The sequence below is a fragment of the Barbatula barbatula genome, assembly GCF_947034865.1.
Source record: "Barbatula barbatula genome assembly, chromosome: 3".
Classification (NCBI taxonomy): Eukaryota; Metazoa; Chordata; class Actinopteri; order Cypriniformes; family Nemacheilidae; genus Barbatula; species Barbatula barbatula.
Window position 1 is genome coordinate 18,180,078 of NC_136764.1, and position 26,123 is coordinate 18,206,200.

At 38.6% G+C, this 26,123-nt stretch overlaps 2 protein-coding genes across 2 annotated transcripts in view; one reads left to right on the forward strand and one right to left on the reverse strand.

The window, feature by feature from the left end:
• Positions 1–200: 200 nt before the first annotated feature.
• cyp7a1 (cytochrome P450, family 7, subfamily A, polypeptide 1) lies at positions 201–3,239 on the forward strand. The gene is made up of 6 exons (XM_079453705.1): positions 201–348; positions 739–979; positions 1,060–1,664; positions 1,965–2,095; positions 2,187–2,365; positions 2,473–3,239. Exons 1-6 carry the CDS (start codon positions 266–268, stop codon positions 2,770–2,772), a joined length of 1,539 nt encoding a protein of 512 aa, XP_079309831.1. The 5' UTR covers positions 201–265; the 3' UTR covers positions 2,773–3,239.
• Positions 3,240–7,380: 4,141 nt separating this feature from the next.
• Positions 7,381–26,123, reverse strand: part of tox (thymocyte selection-associated high mobility group box) — a 58,061-nt gene continuing 39,318 nt past the window's right edge. Inside the window, exons 4-10 of the mRNA XM_079452070.1 lie at positions 21,924–22,163; positions 15,895–16,146; positions 14,622–14,852; positions 13,144–13,224; positions 12,686–13,027; positions 9,104–9,249; positions 7,381–8,919 (exon numbers count right to left, since the gene is read on the reverse strand). Coding sequence (XP_079308196.1) covers positions 8,883–8,919; positions 9,104–9,249; positions 12,686–13,027; positions 13,144–13,224; positions 14,622–14,852; positions 15,895–16,146; positions 21,924–22,163 — 1,329 coding nt within the window. The 3' untranslated portion in view covers positions 7,381–8,882. The remainder of the gene's footprint in view (positions 8,920–9,103; positions 9,250–12,685; positions 13,028–13,143; positions 13,225–14,621; positions 14,853–15,894; positions 16,147–21,923; positions 22,164–26,123) is intronic.

Sequence of the window (26,123 nt, forward strand, 5' to 3'; positions counted from 1 at the left end):
AGTCTCCTGGTTTTCAGGTTGAGGTGCACATGAACTACGATCAAGGACACGCGCACACACAACCCTATGCGTGCTAATTTCCTAGAGGCAGGTGGCATGAAAAAGGGGGTGGGGAGAAATCATTAATTTGTTGAGTTACTTCATGTCATGGGCTGTGGCTTCTGTTGAAGCATATAAAAACAGATAGAGTACTTGGAGTCTCTTGAGTGCATCTTCAAGGATTACAGCCTTACCCGAGTTTCACCAGATTTTCACTCCTGCAGTCATGATCCTCAGCGTTGCACTCATTTGGGCTGTAGTGGTAGGGCTCTGTTGTTGCCTCTGGCTTATCACGGGAGTACGCAGAAGGTAAATACTCAGATTTTGGTTATTTAAAGCTTCATTTAGTTGCTTGTTGTCTTGGACTTTGCCCAAGTTGAAATAACATCACTGGATGGTGGGATTCACATCTGTTGTGTTGAACTGATGTCTTTCTAAATCACAATCTAATAAATGATTTAAAATTTGTATAATACTGCTTGCTTCTCAGATTCCAGATCTGAAAATCATATCAACTTTTTTGCTTTGTATGATTTTGAATCGATTATTATGATCTGGTTTTCCTAAGCCGAATTAGCATCTACAGTATTTACTGTTCATTCCAGAAACCAAACCATATTTGAATAGATTTTTATGATAGAATTTCATAGAATTTGCTATTAGATTGTACATTTCTTAGCTATTTGATGGGTGTTACAGACAACCTGGGGAGCCTCCACTGGAAAACGGGTGGATCCCTTACCTTGGTTGTGCTCTTGCGTTTGGCGCCAACCCTTTGGAGTTCCTCCGCAGCAGACAGAAGAAATGCGGCCACATTTTTACATGTAAGATTGCTGGGCAGTATGTCCATTTTCTTTGTGATCCCTTCTCCTACCATGCTGTCATCCGCCAAGGAAGGCATCTGGACTGGAAGAAATTTCATTTTGACGCCTCTGCAAAGGTACAGGAAAGCACAAAATAACGTTTTTATCTGTAATTAACGTACCAAATTCATTCTTTTAATTGTTTGTGATCTTGCAGGCATTTGGTCATGAAAGCATGAATCCCAGCCATGGCCACACCACAGAAAACCTGCATCAGACCTTTCTCAAAACCCTACAAGGAGATGCCCTGCCATCTCTCATTGAGACCATGATGGAAAACCTAGAGAGCACAACGCTGCAACCCGGTGTTCTCAAAGCCAAACCCTCAGAGTGGCAGGTCGATGGCATTTACGCTTTTTGCTACAAGATCATGTTTGAAGCAGGCTACCTGACCCTCTTCGGCAAGGAGCTGGATGGAGACAAGAGTGTCGCACGTCAGCAGGCTCAGAAAGCCCTGGTGCTCAATGCTCTGGAGAACTTCAAAGAGTTCGATAAGATCTTCCCCGCTCTGATCGCCGGGCTTCCCATTCACGTTTTCATGAGCGGCTACAGCGCACGTGAGAACCTGGCCAAGACTTTGCTCCACGAGAACCTGAGCAAGCGCGCCAACGTGTCTGACCTCATATCCCTGCGCATGCTACTGAACGACACGCTGTCTACCTTCAACGAGCTGGGGAAAGCCAGGACTCACGTGGCCATTCTGTGGGCTTCTCAGGCCAACACTTTACCTGCCACCTTCTGGACCTTGTTCTATATGATCAGGTACCAACACATACAGCAAAAATCCTGCACAGTAGTCACACCTCAGCATTATCATCGTGCACAGGGAATAGAGCTGTGTTAATTGAGATGGCAGAGATAAGAATTACTTCATCTAATATCCTTCTCTTTACTGGTGTCCTTGACCAGGAGTTTAACTGCACCTGCATGTGTAGGCACAAATATTATCTTTAGTAAGCGATAAGAATAAATTGTAAAACGGATTCGCTTTGTTGCAGAGTAACATTTAGGATTGAAGTAGAAAATTCAGTTTTTGCTTACAAAACTTCTGCTTGTTTTCAGGTGCCCTGCGGCGTTGAAGGCAGCGAGCGAGGAGGTGAAGAAAACATTTGAAAATTCGAACCAGAAAATCGACCCTAGAAATTCTCGACTTGTACTAACAAGAGAACAATTAGACAACATGCCCATTCTAGGTGAGACACTATTTGAAAATATTTTAAGGTTTTTGTATTTACCATATGATGAAGTGTTATGTGAACGCCCCTGCAATTTCTTGAACAACAGACAGCATCATTAAAGAGGCTATGAGACTGTCCAGTGCATCTCTGAACATCCGAGTGGCCAAGGATGACTTTCTCCTTCACCTTGACAATGAAGAATCTTACCACATTCGTAAAGATGATGTCATAGCTCTGTACCCCCCGCTGCTTCACTTTGACCCTGAAATCTATGAAGATCCATTGGTAAGTGTTTTGTTCTATAAATACATCTGAAGTAGTTCGTAGAGTATGTGGGAGTTATACATCCAATCATTTTTCTCGTGAATGTTCATGCATGTTTCCTCAAACAGACATACAAGTATGACAGATTCCTTGATGAAAATGGACGGGAGAAGACCTGCTTTTACAGAAACGGTCGCAAACTTCGTTACTTTTACATGCCTTTTGGATCTGGGGTCACCAAGTGTCCGGGTCGCTTCTTCGCTGTGCACGAGATCAAGCAGTTTTTGTCTTTGATTCTCTCGTATTTTGAGATTGAACTCTTGGACTCGGATGTGAAAGTACCGCCACTGGACCAGTCCCGGGCCGGTCTGGGTATTCTGCAGCCTACCTATGATGTCGACTTTCGATACAAACTGAAAACTCATTGAGGAAAATCTATTTATTGACTCAACTGTGAATTGTAAATAATGTACATTTTATGCCATGTCCGACCGGACCAATGTAAATAGGCTTCAACTGTGTTCTTTTTATTCGAGATGATTCGAAAGCGATTTAAAAAAGTTTTAAAGAGAAAACCCAAGGGTGGTCTTATACAATTTTCAGTAACATTTACTGTTTGTGAGCTTTGTGTCTAAACAAAACATATACTTAGATCATTTAAATAATGCTGAAAACAGGCTTTAAGATTTATTTGTACATTTAAATGAATTTAGTTTTTGTACTTCTAAAGTTGTTTGTACTTCACTTCTAAACCTCGAAATGATCAGTTGTTGCTCTATTTAAATGTAAAATGTGCTTTTGTCTCATTAATGTTCATGTGATGAGTGTTAAGATGTTTTGGATACTCGGAGCGGTTAAAAAACCTGGAAATAAATAAAGCAATTTTAATGAATTTCTTTTTATAATTTGAGAATTCTTGTTAACAATTATAAGAGACTAAAAGGAATGGTCAAAAACGTTTATTTAAAACAAGTAAACAAAGTAAAAACAAGTAATTGAATTAAACAAAACAATTCAATTATTTCCTTCGATGACAGCATGCCGAATTGTGAACATAAACCGGTTGAACATTATCTATATGATATTCTCGGGAATAAATCTAAATTAAACTATGTTTATTACACAAGCATTAAATTATATATAGTAATAATTGAATCACCAGTCACTAATATAAATGTATTTACACACATCCCTTTTAAATCTTCTCATCAGGCTGTTTGTAAAGTTAATGTGCGCCACACATGTTCACCTTTTCACTAACTTCTATTAGCATTGGCCAAATTCGAAAAAGAATCATGACATCAGTGATGTAGTATGATAAACACAGAAAGATCAAATAGATTGTGTCAAGGTCACAGCATTTGCAACCTCCCCATTCTGTTGATAAAGCTAGTATACAAATATTAAAGTGACTTGTCGTAAACTCGATCTTGTAATACCACAGGTGTCATCAAGGTACAATGTGAAAGAGTAAACTCGTGTGCAATATAATGCCCGCTGTACACATTGACCTTGACCTCATTACGTAACAGACTGCCAACGTGCACGCACATAAAGGGGTCGCTTTGCTAAAACAACAGAAAGTTTCATGATATTCAAGAACTGGTGTCAAGAATTATCCGAAAGTGGCTTGTTTCAGGAATTACAGATAAATAAACCAATATGCCTAATAATGTGTCATCTTTTTTATTTATTATCCCTTTGAAACATGTTGTGCACGTTAAATGTGAATATAAAAACTTCTGAAGTTGGATCCAGAAGGCAGAGATTGTACTTAAAGGCATATGTTACGAACCCCTTTAAGGTCTAGGAATAAAACGAGATTGTAACAAAGAAAAAAATAAATAAACTGACGGTCACTCAATCCCCTGATTCCGAAGGCACCAAACAAAACACATGTTTGTGCAAAATATATGGTTTTTATTTTGCAACAAAGTAGGAAGAATTCCTTCAGGAGAGGGCAAGGCCAACACAAAAAACAAAACAATCTAACTTCCCAGATAAGACTTAAATAACCTATATCCAAAAGAAAAAGAAATAAACAACAAAGACTAACCTTCCTCATTGACTAAACAAAAACATTAACAAAAATAAGGTTCAAACCAAAGGGCACCCTCTCCCTACCTCTTCCCAAAATTATAGCAAATATAGTATTCACATAAGAGTTAAAAATATGCAAAGAAATAATACTAAGTTAGTTAGCTCACAATTTTAGTCACTGCTAAAGATTGTTTACTCCTTTCCCACATTGAGAGACGTAACCACACTTGGTCACACAAAAACTCTACACAAGATAATTGTTCGAAATCAGGACAAAGAGTGAAGCGTGCTATCCGTCAGCTCCTCAGCATTTCTTCTTCTCCACTTATACGAATGCTTCAGTCCTCCAATGAGCATCAGCTGAGACAGCAGACAGGTACTATTTTGCCAATGTAAATAACTTGTTTGCATGCGAGCTAGATATCCTTATCTATTGCAGAGTTGGAATTGTTTGTGTGAGAAATGTCGATATGCGGACACTTCAGGTGACTGTCAATAGTCCTGTATCCATGTACATTCCCTGTAAACGTTCAACATTTTAGACTATAGCATTTTTTATATTTATGTTTATTGAGAGTCATAGTAGGGTATAACTGTAGTGATGTAATAAATTGTGTTATATTATCTTAACTTCTTCGACAGTGATTACCTCAAGGCCATACTGCTTCAGATAATGGTAGTTCAGATATGTGAATGGATTATCTAGTAGATATCTCAACTAGGGTTTACTCAAATTGCTTTTAATGCCTGATACAACAGTTAAGGAACATGTAAAGATCTCCACCTAGGTAAACATAGACCCAAAAATCAAGCCTTTATGACTTTCTTTCTTCAGCAGAACACAAAAGAAGATCTTTTGAAGAAAGTCGGTATAGCTCAACAGCGGCGGTACCCATTAACTTCTATTCTATGGAAACAAAACCAATGCAAGTCAATGGATGCAGCCAGTGTTCTTCAAAATATCTTCTTTTGTGTTCTGCAGAAGAAAGTCAAACAGGTTTAAAGTGACAAAAGGGTAAATGATGACAGAATAAAATTTTTTAGCTGAACTATCACTTTAAGAAAAGGTTTTCAATTTAACAGATACGATTGAAAGTGATACACTGCGTGTGCTTTGATATAACCAGACATTACGTTACCTGCAATTTCAGTCATTCGGGGGTGCCAACAGTATTCATTGAACAGGATTACATAATGGCAAACTCAAACAGATTGCTTCACTGACTTTTGTTTCTTGTAATACATTAATGAATGATTCTCAACAAAGCTAAGACAAGCATTGGCTGAATCCCAGTTGGCATTGCATACAGTAGCACGTGGCAGTGTTTTTTTTAACCTAGAATCCATTTAACTTCACAGCTGAGGTGTTTCACTAATCTGACATACCCATGTCCAGTTAATGAAGTGTTTGCTGGTGCAAACGGTTTATGAATAAGACAGACATACGTATATATATATATGTAATGTTGGGGCCTTCAAAGGGCTTGATTGAGAAACACTGCTGGCCTATTCTCAGGAAATATTTACGATTAAAGCGTTGCAAAGAACAAACATTTACAGTATGTTCAACTCCAGGCCAAAACATTACTTGAGGAACAGTACCTCCCAAACTACATTTGAAAATAATATAAAAATATTAATAAACGACAAAAATGATGTATGTACGTTTTTTTGTTCCGAATACTGTAATGTACCATACTGTAATTTCGGGGGTAAAAGGCGTAATAAATTGATCCTTAATAAATTGATTTCTCTTAAAGTATTTTTTGGTATGACCATTCACATTCAATAAGTGGCCTTTTCTGGTGCTCTGTATTTTGACCACATTTATGTGAACCGCTTTAAGAACTTAACAGTACATCCAGGTTACATTGTATCAGCGGTCACAGTCCATACAAGGGACATTTTGTCAGATTCACTGAATTGAAATTGACCAGACTTGAAATATACTAGCACTGTCTGTTTCGTCAACCATAGTAGCTGTATTCATAATCACACCGTATGTTGTAATTCCGCGTTACACCACGAGATGGCAATGGCTTTCCATTACAAAACCTGAATGTGCTGGTAAAAACATCAAGTTGGTCAGAGTCTTTTAATTGGTCGCAATTTAAGATTTTTCATCATGGCAGCCTTTATCTCCTCTACCATTTTAATTAAACTGGATATTGTCAAGGTCAAAGTGTAATATACTGCTAAAGAAATGAGACATCTAAGGAAATGTGGATGTTCCACATCACACTACAGCTAATAAAACAATATCAGTTGTACAGTAGGCTACGTGGTTTATGATTGATATATTTTATGATTTGTATTATTTTTAATCAAGACTGTCTGACAATAAAGAATTACACTCTATAATCCTAGACAATCCATAAACATTTGTGACTAACCATAAATACATTTTAGTAGGTTTCATTCCCACAGTTCCCACAAAGAAAAAAGCCAAAATATAATTTATTGGATACAGTGCATACTCATTTCTCTGATCGTCCCTGTAGGCTACTGTATGAATATAGTTTGCAGAAGTGAGATTACAGTCAGATTGGTAAATGTTAAACTAGTTTGTTTTCATTTAAGAAGCGTTTCTTAATGTTCCAAAAATGTCATGTTTATTAAGTCGACAATTATTATGAAACACTTCAATTTTAGTGCAAGAGTATGTAAAATGTCAAACGTGTGTGTGAAAGTGAGTGCATCAGTCTGTATGTAGCTCTATGACAGGGCAGGAATGTGTTCTTGACACAGGGCGGTTTATTTGTGCCGTGTTCACGGCTGGACAATCTATTGTTATAATTATACTCTGTATCAACATTACCGTGACCCAGTTATAAGAGTTGATTGAGAAAGAGAATTAGTGCCTTCATTATACATAAACTTAAGCTCGACCTTTCTTTCTGTACCCAAAGAGTCATGATGGTATAAATATTTCCAACCAAATCGAACACGAACATTTAGCTCCCAATTCCCGGTAATGAACACACCTGACACACTCTGATTATTTACTGCACAAAAATGCAGGTTTGCCTTTATTTATTATTTTCAAACACAATAAAAACTAAATAAGAATTATTCACATTGTTGCCTGGATCAATTCTGTCAAAACAAATGAACAGAAAAACATCCCTGGAACTCTAACATAATTACTCAGAAACACCTACAGTTATTTTTTCCTTCATAAATAGGCGCAAACAAGTACCATAAAAAGATCTCATATAGACACAGTGTAGAGGAATAGTAATGATCAGCCATATGCCGGGGTTATACAGCAAACTCTCCAATCTGCCACTGTTTCTTCTAATTAACACCATATAAGCATCTGACAGTTTCATACACATAGTTTGGATGACATTTATCAATATGCCAGAAGTGATACAAAAGAAGTATTTTGCGTAATACAAAATAAACTTTTTCTTTCTTAAACAAATCATTTCATGCTACCTCACGGGTTGATGGACTCAACCTTTTCTTGATTAAACCTGGGAAAAGAAATACTTCTTCATACGTCTCTTTTTTTGTCTAAACAAGAGGGACTCCCGATGCCAAGAAACCGCTTTACTTGGCTGACTATCCCTTTCAAAGAAACTGGTGTGGCCCAATTCAAAATCACATTGTTACTAAAAAAAACAAAAAGTTTAATTCTTATACTCTAGGAGTAACACAGATTCTATTTACAGTTTGAAAGAGGGCTGAAGCAACCCGTCCGGCCGTTTGTAGCGTCGCTACGAGCGCCCGTTTTATACTTACAACAGAACTCTGTTTCTAAGGCAGTTGACTAGAAAAGATCGCCACGGAGAGGAAGAATGATACAACGAGAAAACGTGTGAGAAAGGAGGTGTCGTCGGAGGAGGGAGAAATGCAGGAGTCATATCATCCACATTCTTTTTGTGTGGGTTTTTTTTCTTCTTTTTTTTTCTCAGAGTGCGATTTTTCCTCTATACAAAATAAGTTTTGGTTTTCGTTCTGCTGTTTGTGAGTAAGAGCTTGGAGTTCCTGACACACAGCAGTAAGTGCTTCGAAACCGGTGGACTGACACAACCCTGCCGCCAGGCGAATTGACCTACGCGATTTCTTAAACCATGAGCAATTGCCGATAAAACACACGTTTAGAGAGATTTCCATACACTGCCTCTTATTAGCTATGTAACAAGGACCCGAAACAATAGGAGGGCATTAAAAGTCATTAGAGCGAGGTGATTGCATTTAAACAAATTTGTAGAATACAATTTACATTTTCATGCTTTGATGATTCTAGTTTTAAGATCCAAAATGTCTGAATGTCAGAAGCTAAAAGGAGATACGAATTCCGTACCCGCTGCAGTTGGGGAAGTAAAGCGTGAGCCACAAGAAAGAAAACATTCAGACATGGATTTGCTGATGCATGGATTGTGTCTAGTCTAAAATAAGGCCTGAATTACCAGGCCCTGAATAGCTGTACTGGGATGAGGAACGGCCTTGGTCCTGTGAGCATGAAGGATTGTGTGGGTGTTGATGTTAATCAGGTCAGATACAGGGCTTTGTCCCTCTGCAGAGCTCTGTGGAGAGAAATATAAACAAATCAAAATGGCTGCCACAAAAAGCACAAGCATTCTCTGCGTTTCACAGACTACCCTAACTTCATGTTTTCTTCTCAATGAATATGTTAAACATGAAAGATTGATGTGAGCATTACTGCCCGCAGTATAATTTAATAGCCGGGGGGGTGGAGTCAGCACTCACCCGTTGCCGCAGTAGTCAGGGGACCAGTCCAAGCCCTGGGTCGGGCCGTTCCTGCAGCCAGTGCGGTAGTCCATTGAAGGGGACAGACCCTGTCCAGCGGATGTGACATTTACCATGCTCTGATACTCTGCCTGAAGTGGGAAACCCTGAGAGGGAGCACAATAAAATATTATTTACTGCACGTCCCGTATTGGGTGTGTTATGCATAATCTTTAGATTTGAGATATCTAAAAGCTCTCATGTTCTGTATAAGCTAATACATACTTTAGATGATACTAGATATGTACAAAATCCAGTGACAAATAGAACGGGTGAATAATACATAAAACATTTCAAAATATGGAGTTAGGATGTTTCAGGAGGACAGCAGCGATATAATAAAATAACTGCCCATTGGTATTAAGTCAGTGATTTCAAAATGACTCTTAAAATGACATTATATTCATAACTAATATATCATTAAAAAATACCATATTGGGCTCAACTAGAGTCTGAGTGAGAAAACGGAGCAAAACATCTTACACGATCCGAAGCGGACGTGATTCCAACGTAACGCAAACAGCCTCCAATGATCGCTAATGAGGAAATGCATTCGGTGGATGTTTGGGGGGGGGGGGGGGGGGGTGTTGAGGAAAAATAAACGAAGCAGATATTCTAATATGAAGACTTCTTCTCTGTTCTTAGCTTACGAAAGACTGCATGTGAAAGGGAAGTTAATCTGAGTGGTACACAAGAGAATCTGCCTGAAAGAGCAAGACAGCAGGTGGCTGCGTTTTTTCCCCCTCCAGAGATTCTACCTATTCATGAATTGTTCCTCAAATTCTTCTCCTTCATTCGATCACAAAGGCTCCATCTGCCCCTTTGTGTCCCCCACCCCCCCCAACAACACCGCCCCACCTCCCCCCACCCTGCCTCGGCTCAACGAAAAAGTTGAACCGCACGTTTTTGTTTGCTCTCCACAAATATGCAAAATGAGCTAGGATTATTACTCCCCTCTGGATTTAAAAACTCTCCCATAAAAGCAGGATCTGTGGAACAGGCTTAAGAACTCCCCGAACGGAGGAGAGAAAAGCCAAGTTTAAGCATTCGTACTCTCCTCCAAAAGATTGACACAGCCATACAAGGAGCCCTGTGGTAATCTAAAATTGGACTTCAGACAAATTCACACTATAATCTGCATGAAAATGAGATGCTTTTTTTCCTTATGACGATGATGATCCGCAGCAATAGTTAATTTTCCTGACGACGAGTGATAAAACGAAGCACATGAAATTCAATCAAGTAGTTGCTCTTTTAAACACAACGCTTCCCAGAATTCCCAGCGGGCACAAGAACAGAATTTTACAACAATAGGCCTTTTATATTCAAATGCAGATGCTTAACTTTTTTCTGCAGCAACAGTTTCAATTGGAAATGTGGCTTTTTCATTTTAGTTTGTGAAGGAATTAATACATTGCTGTGCGGTTCCATAATGACGCCTGAAACAAAACCAGACAAAAAAGAATGAATTGAATTTTAATGATGCGATACACATCGCATCCTTCAGTAAAAGATCAAACTGCTGTCGCTGAATAAGCGTGTCACCTGTTCTCCTGACCACCTGATTCATCTCTCTTTATGAAGCTAATCTCTGTTTACCCCAAGACAATGTGATTCTCCACCCTCCCTTTTCTTTCTCTCCAGCAGCAGCAGCCAGTCCTGCCTCCCAGCTGATGCTCATCTCTTAAAGAGTTTCAAGGCACAAGGGTGCTATTCATTAGGACCTCATTACAACCTCATCTCTATCCCACTGAAGTTCCAGCACAACTCAGGGCTATTAGGACTCGAAACGGATCGACACGCAACTCTTAACGACTTTCTCGCCATCGCAGTGAGCGTTTAAGAAGACTGGGGCTTCAAACCTCTCCTTAACCACCTCTGTTTGAGATCTCTATTAAGAGAACGAGGGTTTAATTAGCACTGATGCTAATAATGAGACTGAGTGCACTTTAGATCGAGCAAACAGGCTGTGATGCTAACATGGTGCTGTGGTTTAAACAGCCTCTCCCTCCTCACGCGTAAAAGCGGAGAAGGCAATAAACCCAGTGAATGTTTTTCCAAACAAGGTCATTTTCTCTTTAATTAGATTTAGTTTGGGGGGTGTGTGTGAATGGGTTGAGCCTTTATTTAGTTTCTTTTCTGCGCTTTTGTCTACATGCAAAACAAATATTTTGGTTTAAAAAAAGACAAGGAAAGCCATCTTTTCTTTATACACTTTAGCAAAGAACTAATTTCATTTCCTTCGCCCCAGCCTGAAAACCCGTTTCCATCAGATAGGCATGGCGTTTTGTCTTCAGCGCTGATGTATTCATCAATCTCAATGTGAGGTTTTGTGCGCAACCTTAAGTCACATCCAAATCCTAATGCATCTGTTTATTACACAGAGAAAATTGAAAATCTGTCTGTGTGATACGCCTGGATTTTTTTCGCAGAGCATGGACATAAAACAAGCTGGCAGATATTAATGGTTTCTCTCTTGACCTCATTCGCCGGCGTGAGAGATAGGCTGAAGGGGCCGGAAATGATGAAAAATGAAACGCCGCAGCATCTGCTGCATAAACAGCACTTCCTCCACTCTCACATTCATATATACACACACATATACGCTCTGCTATCTGTCCGCCGATAATGTAGAATGGAAATTGGAGAGTATCAGACCAGACGGGTTCTTGAAGAGGTTTATGGAAAACTGATAGCAGGGAGAAAAATCTTTTAATTGGTCTGACCCGGTGTCTGTCATGTCTCTCTTTTTGGTCTCGGTTTAATAATACTGAAAAGACTGGTTTTGTCTCTCTTGATTAAAGTCAACAAGCATGTTATGTTGTCCAGATCCTATTTTTCTAGCACCATTTCTGAGAAAAAACACATTGAATGAAAAGGAATATGGCATGACTTGATTTTAAACATTCAGAATTGTCTGGAAAGATGGTGTTTATATGACAGGAGAGTGTTTTTTTAAGCAGAATGTTTTTTTTAAACAGGGTCCCTTTTTCTATTTAAGATTACTTCTATTGCGCATTTGATAGTATGGTTTTAAAATTTTCGCACCCTCACGTTGTTCCAAATGAACACAGAGAAAGATATTTGGAAGAATGCTTGTAACCAACCAGTTATTGGCCACCATTGACTACCATATTAGGGAAGATTTCATTATACATTTCTTTGTTCTGTTGAACACAAAAGAGGATATTTAGAAGAATGTAGAAAAAAAGCAAACAGTTCTGTGGCGCTATTGAATGCCGTTGTAATTTTTCCAATTATGGTAGTCAATGAGATCCAAGAACTGTTTGGTTACAAGCATTCTTCCAAATATTGTTCTCCTTTTTTTTGTAAGTCGCTTTGGTTTATAAGTCGCTTAAGATAAAAGCGCCTGCTAAATGAATAAATGTAAATGTGTTCATCAGAACAAATACATTTATTAAGCTTTGGAACAACTCGAGGGCGAGTAAATGATGATAGAATTTAAGTTTTTGGGTGAACTATCACTTTAAGTGTCATTGGTGCATTGTTTTGTGTGTTCTCACGTGCTGAAGTGTGTCTCACCTGAGCCATAGAGGGGGAGTGCAGAGACATCGGGTGGCTGCTGAGGTGCTGCTGTTGCTGGTGGAGGCTGAGGTGCTGGTGTAAAGGGGGGCTGATCTGCAGCGGAGGGGGGGAAGAGCCCGTCATGCTGCCCATGCTCACCGATCCCGGCATGGGTGCGCTGGGCCGGACCGGGCCCCGATGCATGGGGGGCAGGTGGGGACTGAGTCCTGGCTGCTGGTGATATTGGGGACCCATATAGAGACCTGGGTGGGACTGACCGGCCCCTGAATAAACCGGTGGCTTTGGTCCAAGCATCTGGGAAGCCTGTGATGCCTTCACATCCCCCGGGTCATTGTAGCTCTAAAGGAAGGTACGGAAACATTTGCCTTAAAACAAACACCCCCACAATGGCAAAGGAAAAGAACGTGCCTATTAAAGCGCAGACACATGTCAGTAGCCCGCGGCCATTTACTTACCTGAGACACAAGGCTCGCTCTGTACGCAGCCAGCTGTTTGAGATACTCCTTCTTTGCGGTCTCTGTTTTTTTCTTGTACATCTGCCACGATAAAGCAAACAAACAAAGAAAAAATATATTAAGGGAGGTCAGAGCCGTTCCCTGTGTTCCTGCGCGCAATTATTCTTAGAAATCTATCTAATGGCAGTCCATTTATGAGCCATAATGTGTAATTGTTGTTGGAGCACTGAAATGGCGCTTGAGTGCAGCCCACTTTATCCAGTGCTTGTTCTTCTGCCTTTATGGACTGTCCATATTCCCTCTTTCAGTACGGAATATGTGTAATTATTTGCCCATCAATACATCTGTGCTGTCATTACCTCAACCAATAGACCTCTACTAAAGAGAGAAGTGCAAAAAAAAGAGAGAGAGCAAGAGACCAAGAAAAAAAGCGGTGGAGAGACATGATGTTCTTTTATTAGGCAAACATCCTCTCCTGCGTCAAAGTACTTTGAAGTGTTTTCATCAGCCTCACTTGGCTATGTTGTGCATAGAAAAAAAGGACCACACATCAACCAATACAAAAAACCTTAAAGAGTTATTTAGCTTTTTATATCTGTATAGCGGCTGCCAGGTTGAGGAATCAGAAGCTAACGCACAACATTTCTCAAAACCTCAATTCAAACCTCATAAAGAGTCTCTGTGTCACATTATGTTTATTCTTTGTTTCAAATGTCAAAATAAACCTCTTTGAGGTTGTACTTCTAATATTTAAGGTCCAATATTACATTTTGATATACACTTTGGTTCCTACTTTAGTTTAAACGCACTGCAGATATCAAAGCAGTTGTTATTTGACAGCAAATGAATGTGTAACTTAATGAACAATAGATGAGTTCACGGCAACATTTTTAGTACGTTTTATATTTTAAATGCTTCGAGGCACTTAAGCCATGCAAACTCCCCCTAGAAACAAATCTGCAAAACATTACTGTTGTGTAATTCGGCTGTGATTGAAAACCAAACGGAATATGACATGCAGAATGGTATTCGTGCTAAATATGTCCTGAAACGGTGATCTAAATCGTACCAGACCGCACAAGGCTTTGGTCTTACATGCTCTCTCACATATTGCACTGTTTTCACACCTGGCTTTGTTAAGACTTCCTCTACACGTACAAGCACACTTGATGTTAGACCGCAATAGGCAGAGCAAAGATTATGTTATTATGGAAATCAGCAACCATTCTGACCAAGATATGCGTGTCATCACATCTGCTGTAATAACAAATCATTATGTGAATATACTTTTGTATACTGTAGATGAAAGCTTAGATAAAAAAACATGTACTGTACCTGTGTAAAGAGCTATGTGTATAGATTTGTGTGTATAGAAACACACAGCACTTTACCTTTATGAGTCAGCCGCAAGATCGTAGCGAGATAAATCAACTTGTTTACATGTGCATGTGAGTTGTGTGGTTTAAAGAGAAAGTCACCTGTTTCTGTTCCTCTCCCAGACCGTCCCACATTGAGGCCACTATTTTGGAAACCTCTCCAAATGTGGCGTTGGGATTTTGGCCTTTAATTGCTGCCTGTGTGTCTCTGAAGAACAAGGCGTATGCTGACACGGGCTTCTGAGGCTCGTTGGGGTCTTTCTTCTTCTTCTTCTTGGGGGTTTTGGGCTTCTTGGCCATGTCTGTGGCTGCTCTTTTCTCTGCCCCATTGATCTGGAAGCAGACAAGCTCATTATAGCAAACAATAGATATCCAATTAGATTAAGCTATAATAAAAGGTTTATGAATGAATCATCATAAAGCTAGTTTGCGAGTCTTATCTTCAGTGCTTGGAGCTACTTTTCAACTTTTATTGACTTGCATACGTTATTTGTATATAAATAATGCATTGTGCCCTGGCTATGATGCTTGTAATTGTTTTCAATTGGTGAACCATTTTTTATAAATTATTTATTAACACAATTTCTTTATCATGAATTACTGAGATAAACACAATCGTACACTTTACATTTGAATTTGTTTATACTTACACAAACGCAAGTGCTAAAATACCATGAAAAATTCAAGTATATTTGATATATTTTTGTATATATCATTTTCATAGTATTTTTAAAGTACATTAAGTAAAATGACATTTTCTACCTCATGTAATATTTTTTTATTTCCAGATATTTGATGGAGATGTAAACAGTGGTCCAGGAGCACTTCTGGTTTAATTTTTTATTTTATTTTTTAAATCTTACATATTTAATCAAATCTTAAAAATATTTGTGTAAAATTTTAATTCGTTTATACATGTTCTGTTGGATGCATTCTGTTCATACGTTTTTGCAGTGGTTAAAAACTGAAACGCTGACATTTTCAGAAGTGGTCTTTAGGGGACTCCAAATTGAGATATAATCCTGTATGTTAACAGCTTTTGGCATTTTAAAGTCAATCTCTTTTCCCTGCATTAGAAACAAGAAATATCTTGGCAGTGTGCATAAATGGTATTTTTTTATTCATGAAAATGTGAATACTTTGAGAAAATGAGCTGTATTTGGGTTGTAAGAACACACTTGAGGCAGATCAGTGTCTTAGCAAATCTATGTATGAGGAAACATGGCAATACAGGTTAGTGAAAGGTCAGCACTGACTCATTCCTTTAAATACACTGTATTTTGCCAAGGTGCATAAAACTGTGTCTGAGTGCGAGGCGAAGATAAGCTTTTATATTCGTGAGATCATAGAATCTGCAACAGTCTTCCTCTCTCACCTTGGCAGAATCATCTGCATCGTCCTCGTGCACTGAGCTGGAGGGGGAAGGTGTGGCTGACTTGCTCTCTGGTGGAGATGGGGAGCCATGGGTGCCGTTGTTGCTGTTCAACCCCAACTGGGTATTGAGCTGTGATTGGTTGATAGTGGTCAGCTGACCTTGCTGACCCATGCCAGGTTGGACTCTGGGTCTAAGCGCCTCCACCTGAGGGTGGCCACCATAGCGGGAGTCTGAATTCACCATTTGCTGCATCTGGAAAATAAATGTTAATTTTCTTCAAAAATGTACTTTAAAAAAAACCTGTAGGTTTGTTTTACACAAGGCCATAGATAAGAGGATAATTCTAAAGTTAGTAAGCTTGCACTTATCCATCCATACAATATGACTGGTTTAGATTTCATTGTTTTGTTGTTATAAATACTAGGTTGTAGTCGAGATCGTCACGCTAGTGGTGGTGATCTTGTTTTTACGGTTGCGTCTCCAGCACTTTGGAACTTGGCGCCAATATCTTTAAAATCCTAGTCAAGCCTGGATATTTTTTAAAATGACTTGAAGACCTATTTATTTTATCAAGCTTTTGGTGTTTGATTAGGTCTGAGAATTGTGAGTGATTCGATGATTGATTCTTTTAGTCCTATGTTTTTATGTATTTTATGTTTCTATGTATTTTTCGTTATTTACTATCTATGAACTATCTATCTTTGGTCCATTTTAATGGCTTTGATAAATAAACTTTGAGTTAAGTTGAGTAGAGTGTAGAAAACATTGCTTTCCTTCACTGTATCTGGCGGAGAAATCACTTCCGACAAGCACAAGCCCTGTTGTTGTAGTCTGTCACCTGATACTGTCTGAAGCAACAGGTGACCTTAAATGTAGACCACGCCCACCATTGTGTTGAGCACAATACACCCGACAGGTGGAGCTTTGGGGTTAAAGGACACGGGCATTTCCCTGAAGGCCAGGTGACTCTAACTCCCCCACCAGAACACTGAAAAGACATACTGGACTCTCAAATTAAACACACGTAAATAGCATCAATCTAACGTGGTACTGTGCGTCTATAATGGGGGAGCACTGAAGAATATGCTAATAATTATAAAGGAGCCTTAATCAAAACAAAAGATAATGTAATAAAATGATTCATAAAATAAAATCAACAATAACTTTTTACATTAACTGCTTACAATTTAAGTTTCCTATTATTCAGATATAATATTTTGGTTTGAATGTAGCCTTTAATGTAACATATAAAAATACTATGAAAATACTTTATTTTAATTTTAACATATTTTTTTATATTTTAATATTCAGAGTTGAATATTTTAAAATATGATATATAATATGTATATCAAAAGTATTGTTATTTAATTAGTTTGTCACTTAATATTTTAATTTTTATTTGACTGTACTTTCAGTAAATGTATTTTCCTTCTTATCCCAGTTTATTCTCGTTGTTATTTTTTTTAAGATGAACAAAGCGTGTAGAAGAAACCACTAATTTACGAAAATTCAACGTATATCCGAAAGCTGACGTTAATATATATGAGAAAACAATTTTATTTGTGCCAGGATGTCGAGTCGATCGGACTAATGACGTGACATTACGCAGCAACGGGCAGGAAAATGTTCAATCGTTGCGGCTTTAGTGGTAAACTGAGTAATCATAAACTGACTAATAAAAATGTCACGTTCTCATGAAACGGCTGGAAAAAGTTCACAATGGAAAACGGTTGAAGAAATTACAATGTTCATGGACAGAAGGAAGTTTCATTTTACGATGAAATGCATCCACCTTCACACACAGCTCATCAATACGCTCTGTGTTTTTAGTATTGCACACATCCTCCCACTCGATTTCTCTTCAAACATCTGTATGTTTTTGGGGGACTTTTTCCACTCGTTAACCAGACAATACCCACCTCTGTGTTATGAATTGGGTAATAAGATAATGTGGTCAGTTACACTTCAAGTTAAAAACCACGCACGCTGATAAAGGTCACCCTTCTTTTTCTTGGTAAAACAAAACCTAGAAGCGTTTCGACAGAAAGCATCATACAGAAAGAGCAAAATCGCATACAAGCCCGTAATGTTTAATCGAGGCACAGCCAGACCACTCACGAGATTCTAACATCCAATAAGAATTTCCCAATGAGAAATATATATAAAAAACATAAATGTGCTGGAAAATATTTTATCGTGTTTGTCAGAGCGAAGTAGTGATGGTATTTATCATCTGAGCTCACCATTAATCTCCACTACACAGAGGACAAAGGCTTGCCTGGGATGAATAGAGGTCACGTGACGAGGTCACACACAAAAGCCCTAAAGGTTGCCTGTTCTGCACTTTTTAAGTTTTAAATAACAAATGGCTGGCTGGGCTTTCATCAGATCCACTGAACCGTGCTGCAAGGGAGGTCATTCTCATTTGATATCAATTTCCTTTAAATCACAGGGCAAATTGTAATCACACTTACAGTAGAAGTCTATTTGCATGCTTATCTTCCGTAGTGTCGGACAGAGATGTATGAAAGAGAGCCAGCCAGCTTTTTTATGGAGTCCAATGACATTTTAAAGGAAAGAAAATAATATCTGCTTTACTCTGGCTGTCACTTCAGGGGCACTTTCATGTCCTTCTGTTTCCATTAAAAAGGTATAAATAGCTTGAGTACTGGACTAGATCAGAGCCAATTGTTTGCGCAGGGTAATAAAACCACAGGCCAATGATAAGGACTTTTCAGGTGGTGGAATAAGGGTGTATGTATTTCATGTCCTTGTGTAAGACTGTAGGTGTTTGTAAGCTAAAAAACACACCACTTTTCTATTGCAGGAATGTAAACGCGAAGTGCATGTGAAATATGACTGTAGACTTGCATAGTCTCAGTTATTCCTCTTCTTTCCCCGTGAGTTAATCCACTTCCAAATGGCTTTGGCGTTTTGGTAATAATAGCTTGTCAAAGTCTACATGATGGAAAACACCCAATATTTATGACACGCAGGAGTACATATGAGAAGTGAGGTAATTCGGAATGTAAAAGCTTGAAGTCATATTAAACCATCTGTCATTTGTACATGCCAGGGTTTAATTGCTCTATGGATACATTTTACACAACTGCAAGCAAATATCTGTCTCTCCATTTAACTTTACTGTAAATGATCTACAGTATGTGTAAGCAGACTAATAGGAGTAACTTGTGCCATTTTATGTCACGCTGCACTTTTAACGTCTCGAATGTTCTAAAGAAAAATGAAGAATGGTGTGATTTTCACACCTAAAGTATTTCTTACACTCAAGGTTACAGTAATACAGATATAATATGATCATTATAATAATATTAAAAAATCCATTGCTCAAGTAAGGACGACCTGATCTAAAGGAAAACAAATATTGAAATGAATCTTTAATTGTGTCTTCCTTTCAATTTTACAGTAAATGATCTCCGCACCAGCGATCTAATAGCAGTGTCAACCTGCACCATGTTTTAAATGTGCTTCTAGTTTTGATGTGCGAAGCAAAGTGCTGTAAACTGAAGGCTTTGCAGCGAATTCACAATAAATGGAGATTTATGTCCATTACGGATTCTTTTTTTTATTTAGGCCACTGCTGGATGAGGATTTAGTGGCTTTTGCTGTGATGATGGACGATGTGACTGCTCTTTACTGCTCACTCTCTCTCTCTCCCTCTCCCTCCTTCTTTGTCAGCTCTGTTTATATTTGCACATTTTACACACATCAACTTGTGCTTATTTAAGCGGACGTGCGGTTTTCTGGAAATCAAACTGACCTGAGCCTTTCCAATAAATTATTTGCGTTTTATGCGAAACACCCAAATCATCAGAACGCCCCGATAAGATCTCATCTCTCACATTATTATGTTTAAAAGGCAGCCCGATTATGTTCGGCACCGAAGAGCCCTTCCCCATTCCTCGGGACTGGGAGATCCATTTAGCTATTCTGTTACATTTATTTCCATTCTTTTTAATGCAATGAGGAAGGGCAACCTTACGAGATAATTTTCCTTTTAATCTAATACATTTTAAAGCGCTTAACTATCTCTAAACAATGCAAGCTGGGAGACCTATAAAATGAATGCAGAATGTAAGAGACCCATAAATGCACTCTATGTTCCAGCAGAGAAGGCAGCTCCAACAGGCTAATGCTGAGAGAAAATTAATTCCATCAGCTAGCTCTTTCATTCTCCACTGCAGCTACAAGCTCTCTGTCCCGTTGCCTGGCAACCATAATTCATAGCCGCTCTAAATGGATGTTCTCCAAGCACTGAGAACATTAAGGTGAAAAGAACAAATGCCTTTGTGAATCTCAATATCTTTCAGCGTGTATGTCGTTCTGTGTTTTTTACCCACCAGTGTGCATTTTTTATTTTTATTTGTTTAGGTAAGCTAAAGTTTGAGAGGGGCACTATCTATGACGGTACGTAAAGATGTTTCTACAAACAAAGAAAAAGAAAATATTGGCTGTACTATTATTTCCGTTGCGGACAGTGTGGCATTGTCATTTTACCGTTATTTGTTCATTTTCGAAACGGAATAAATCATTTGTGCTATTCTTATCATGGTGAAACAAAGGTCAAAATAAAAAAGCAATAATAGCAGCACTGTTCAGGGGTTTAACATGCACGAAATGAACACTCAATATTTTGGTTCAGCCGTGAACATGGAGTGTGTGGAAAACAAAAGGTGAAAGATGAAGTGAAGTTTCAGTATGACTCAAACATCAGATTAGCAGCACATCTCCCATCCATCTCCAACCACAGTTAGTCACATCAATAGCGCCAGATATGTATCATGATCACATAATGAGGTTTCTTGCACCTAACCAAAATTTAAGGTTTGGGTTTCATTTCTTCAGAAGTGACAATGATTCGGACAGTATTTAAAAAAGATAAGGTAAGGTACTAAAACTGGGTTTAATTATAATTTAAAAAATACGTTATTAATTAAACAATACGTAACAAAATTACTTTGAGCAAAATAAATAATATATAATAATCTTTTATAAATTTAAATCAAATAATTAATTGATACATGGCTGTAGTAATCCTTCTAATTAAATTTTCTCAATGCTTCAAAAGTGTATTTTCTGCTCAACTATGTAGTACAGCTATATGGCAAGAAGGCATTAGGAAGAGGGCCTTGATGCTAAATTATATCTAATTAACTTAATCCAGAGGGAATTTGGCATTGTTTCACTGTGCATTAAATCACATTAGCTCTCATTTGCTGTGCGCTATCTCAATCATTCTATATGTCGCTTCAGCCTCTTATAATCTCTGTTGAGGTATTTCATTTGTGTCAATTAAATAATTGTTTGTGCACTGAAACGACTTTGGTGTTGCGTAATTCTGTCATGAGAAATGCATTAGCGACATCTCAAAGGAGAGCGTGTGCAGTGGTATTTTTTCCGCAGTAAAACGTCAATCTCACAATGGCATTTTCATCCACAAAGAAAGAAACTCTGTATTCTTGGTCACGTTGAATGACAGCTATTTCCATACCAGTGGCGTGCGGACTCCTGAAACGAGGAGGGAATGTCCCCAATATGGTTTTATGTTTTTAGATTCTATTTTAATTTATGTTTTGGTTCGATGTCTTGTTTACACAATTTCCAGCTATAAGGAATATGAAACAACTTTTACTTGACACAATATAATAATATCACATTTAAATTCCATTCAATATTAAAAAAAGTCATTATGGATTGTTTTATATTACTTCAAAAATGAAATCCAACGTGATAAGTAGATTTTTGTGTAGCTTTTATTTGCTCTTGGCATTTGTTTGTATATTATTTATAGTCATCTTCTTTTCGGACAATTAGTCATCAAATCCTCTGTAAAGATGACTGCAGGCGTGTAATGTGGACCTGTACTTTAACTGACCTTACTGCTCACTAAAACATCCATAGCCCCTGCTTGATCACATTTGAACTCATATTTATTTTCTCATCCGTTTTATACCAGAAAAATATCCCCCATTGCTTCGGGTCCAGACACAAAACACACAGGTACTCACCACTGAGAGGGAGTTGGTGAGCAGGCCCCCATCTTGGCCCAACATGTTGGGGACTGACATGCCAGTCAGGTCCATTCCTTGCAGGTGAAAGGGGTGCAGTCCATTCTGGGAGACAGGGGGGCAAAGAGTATGGTACTCAGATTCGGGCAAGTGTGCCAGCATGTGTTCGGGGAGGGTGGGGGGAGTGATAGGGGGGATGTTGTAGTCTTCGTCCCCAAGACTGGGCACTGGGTAGGACTGCTGATTTAAACAGAAAAACAGAACAGAAAGGTTACTGCGTGTGATCTCATGCAACACCGATGCACCTTATGTACAGTTGGATGGCTGCATGCTCATGAACAAAACCACAATTATATTGATATTATTTCATTTCATTCTACTATCATCTCAGTACTGTACCTTTATTTGTAAGTAAAACACCGGGATAAAAATTGTGCATTGTAATTTTTAAAGCAAATGATGGTGAAATGCAACGGTCTTGTGGAGTGTCTCCAATGGCAGTAAGAAAAGGCTTTTGCAAACAGTTAGTTTGAAATACGGCACAATGGGGGGTTTACCGCAGGCAAGAACAAGGACAGGCTGTCCATTTGATACTTATAAATAAGAGAATAAGGTGGGTTATGACATGAACAAAAAATCTCTCCAGCAGTCTCGCTAAAAACCGACGGTCTTTGATGTTCTATATTTTCCAGCTGAAGCGATGGCTATGATTCACACTGTATCAATAACAGAAAAGAGACCAATCACAACTATGCAAACAGAATACTGAATAAAGTACGCCATAGCACCTTACACTGATGCAATTTGAGCACTTGAGGAAGTAAACTTATATCCAAATGGCCAATCAATCTCATTAAACTACACCAAAAGGCTGCTTTTATAAAGCTGAACGGTCCCTTTGGTCCGACTGTGAAGTTTTGCTTTGCCTGCTGTAATACAGTACACCCTCCTCTGGCCCTTGTCAGTTTAGACTGTGATGAAAAAGATGTAAAGCAGATAAGCAGATGAAAGGCAGTACAAATCCAAGCAAAATCATGAATTATTCTGTAAACACTCCCCTGGAGTAAAATACTGTGGAAAAAATATACATATACAGTTATCCGCAGGCTGTGAGAGTGGATCGCAAATGCATGTATGAAGTTTATTATCTACACCAGAGAACATATGAAGCCGTGCTCTCCGCCCAAAACCATAGTTTAAATTCAAGTCTAAGAGCGAAACACTTCACGAGAAAAAGAGAACGGCAAATGCGCCTCCGATTCCAATCGAACTGACTCATATGATTCCTCTCCTTTTTACCTTCAAAGGGGCTCTTCTTTTTGCCTCCTTTATTATCTCTAATACATAGCTTTTATTTGCAGCAAACTAAATGAACCTGTCAGACAGCCAACTACAGGCAATTAGGTATGAAATTGCTTCCAAATTCAAGCTCAACTCAAATAACGGTCCAACTGTTACTTTTAAGGATTGCAATAATCGTTTTAATGAGCTTCCTACTTCTGCCTCTAAAAGCCAATGTATCATGTTCATTTGCATATTTGATTGTGTTGTGCTTCACAGATGTCTGCGTTTGTTTGCAGGAAATATGCTGGCATAATTCATACAGTAAAGCCCTTAGAGAAATGATTTTACTGCCAAAATTAAAAAAAATAATAAATCACATAAAACAAGACGACTGTTTGACTGCATTGCTGTCGATAAATGCAAATAATGTACTTAAATTTAACAAATATTTGACATTTAAAAAAATTTAAAGGTGAAAATAAGAAAATGGATGAGAGATAAATTACTTCAAGTCGAGGCTAAATCATAGGGTTATTTGTAAGGTTTCTTTGTCGTTCTTGCACCTTTTTTTTGTCACACTGTGATGTATAAACAAGCAGCTAAGAAACACAACACAGGAAATCAAAAACCCTGTGCTGTGGTGTGCGGCTCTGACAAAAAAGTACAAAATGTTCAAAAAATTAAGAGCAATGCAAACATGCGTTCCTTTATAGACTTAAAACACAGTGAGTATAAACGTAGCAAACCACTGTGCCATCAGATAACCTCAACTTATTTAACTTCCCATTGCAAAAGCGTTCTAGGTTATCTGAATAAATACATTTTCTTCCTAAATAAAGAAATTTTGCACTATGAGTCAGTTATTCTTTTTTTCCAATTCCAAGCTCTGAACAGCAACTGAAGATGAGACATTTAAACATGCTTCATTTATCTTTCCATAGTCGTGTCTGTGGTAATTGAAATATTTTTGTACCAAGCTAAAAAAAAAACAGGGTCACAAAGTGCCGATTTCAATAACATAATAAGAACAGAATCTAAATGAACTCTTTACATTGTAAGTCAAGAATGTGACAAATTACCCATGCTACATCTCTACATTCCAGTCCAGTGTTTACTATTCTTAATAGAATTACATTCAGATCACAGCTACGTTCAACCCCTAATCTAGATCGACAACCAAATAGTGTGCGCTTTTCTCTAGTAGTCAAGCTTTTCGTTTAACAATAAATACTTTAATACAACAATACTTTTTTTTGGCTTCACCTCGCTTTTGATTCTTCAGAATTTGGATGACACATAGTTTCCCAACAACCCCCTTTGCGACACACGCAACCTTTTTTTTCGATGGCAGGCGAAACAACAACTTCTAAAATGTGCAATGTGCCGGTCCTAGCCCATTTCGTGTGACATCATTCCAACCGGACAACAAATCTTGCAGCGAGGTGATTGCCTGTCAAATAGCACAAGGGTAATGGGACTGCTGAGAGATGAATGGCAAATGAGCAGGAGAGTCATTTAAATCTACTATCAATTACTGATGATGGTCATGATGTGCTGTATGGAATCATTGTCTATGGACGACATCACAGTCAGCAGTCAATCAAAGCCTCACAGCAGAGAGAGAAAACCATGAAATGGGTGAACAGTCATCAGTATCTGATGTAGTCTACACTCACAATAAGGAAAGAAATGAGACAGAATGGAACGATATGAACACTTGTGTTTTTAGCATGTGTTTGCGATGAGTGGCACAAATGCTTCAATAGCTGAAATTGCGCATTAAATTACCTCGCTCTCAAATCTCAGTGGAGATAGTCGATTATCCTTCCATCTTGACAGGCGAGTCATTATAAAAGAAACGCATGCAAACTGAGATATGACTCTGAATGAGGTGGTTGAGAAAACGTGCACATTTGAGATAAGAGATACCCACCATTGTTGCATTAACTATGAAAAATGTTACTTTTCTGACTAATGATCTTGTTTTTTGTTTAAATACGATTTACGGGGCGTTTTTGAAGTGAATTTAAATAATCACTCCTGTATGGGCTGTGGATCATTACCCAGAGTTCCGTGTGGCACAAGGGGCGCTCCGACATGTTGCCGTGCCCTTCCACCAATTAAATTGCCAAAGCAGAGCAAAAGGAAGCGTAAACAACGGTAACCTATGCCCACGGATGAGGCGGCTTTTTCATAATGTAATTCTGAATAATGAAGATGTCAGGTTAAATGCTACAGTAGTTAAACTTAATAAGGTGCCCCATTTTTTTCCACCCGCCTTTTCATTTGCCATCTAGGCTGAGATTGCGAGAGTGAGGCAAGGAAAGCAATTCAGCCTGTAATGAATACCTCTGGGACCCAGGGGCGGTGATCATTTGAATGCAACATTCTTTGGCTGGGCCCCCAAAACAACCTCGAACCTGCTGAGCTGCCGATTACTGTTGAGAGCTTCTGGATAAATGGAGAAGGGCTTGTCTGTCTTGTGCAACAACCATCAAGGTCAAGCATTTCGTAGGAGATTTTTACTTTGTCTAATGGGGGTGACAGGAGGGCGTGTGAAGCTTTCCTGTCTACTTGACTGACCTGAGCCGTGACATCAGAGAATGTCTCTGATATACAGATTGGGATAAAAAACCTCACTAGTCACCACTCCCTGTCCAGAAGCTCTGCATAGATGCTTTTGATGAGCTTAAGGCTTATGCATGCATGAATATGCAATTTTCTTGAATAATGCATATTACGGCAGAAACAACCCTAGATGATTTCAGCCCTAAACTCAGGCAGCAAAACCTGGCATAACGTTCTCTCAATATGTCGTATTTGTACAGTATTTGAGTTTGGCTCAAGAGAACGTTTTTTTCTCTATCTGAAATACACTAAAAACACAAGTAAGAACGGGCCTCTTCGGTCCCAGGG

Excerpts from the sequence above, each read along its gene's own strand:
- cyp7a1 (XM_079453705.1), top strand. The coding sequence starts at position 266 with ATGATCCTCAGCGTTGCACTCATTTGGGCTGTAGTGGTAGGGCTCTGT. Across the intron at positions 349-738 it reads ATCACGGGAGTACGCAGAAG|ACAACCTGGGGAGCCTCCAC; the intron begins GTAAATACTCAG and ends TGGGTGTTACAG. Across the intron at positions 980-1,059 it reads ATTTTGACGCCTCTGCAAAG|GCATTTGGTCATGAAAGCAT; the intron begins GTACAGGAAAGC and ends GTGATCTTGCAG.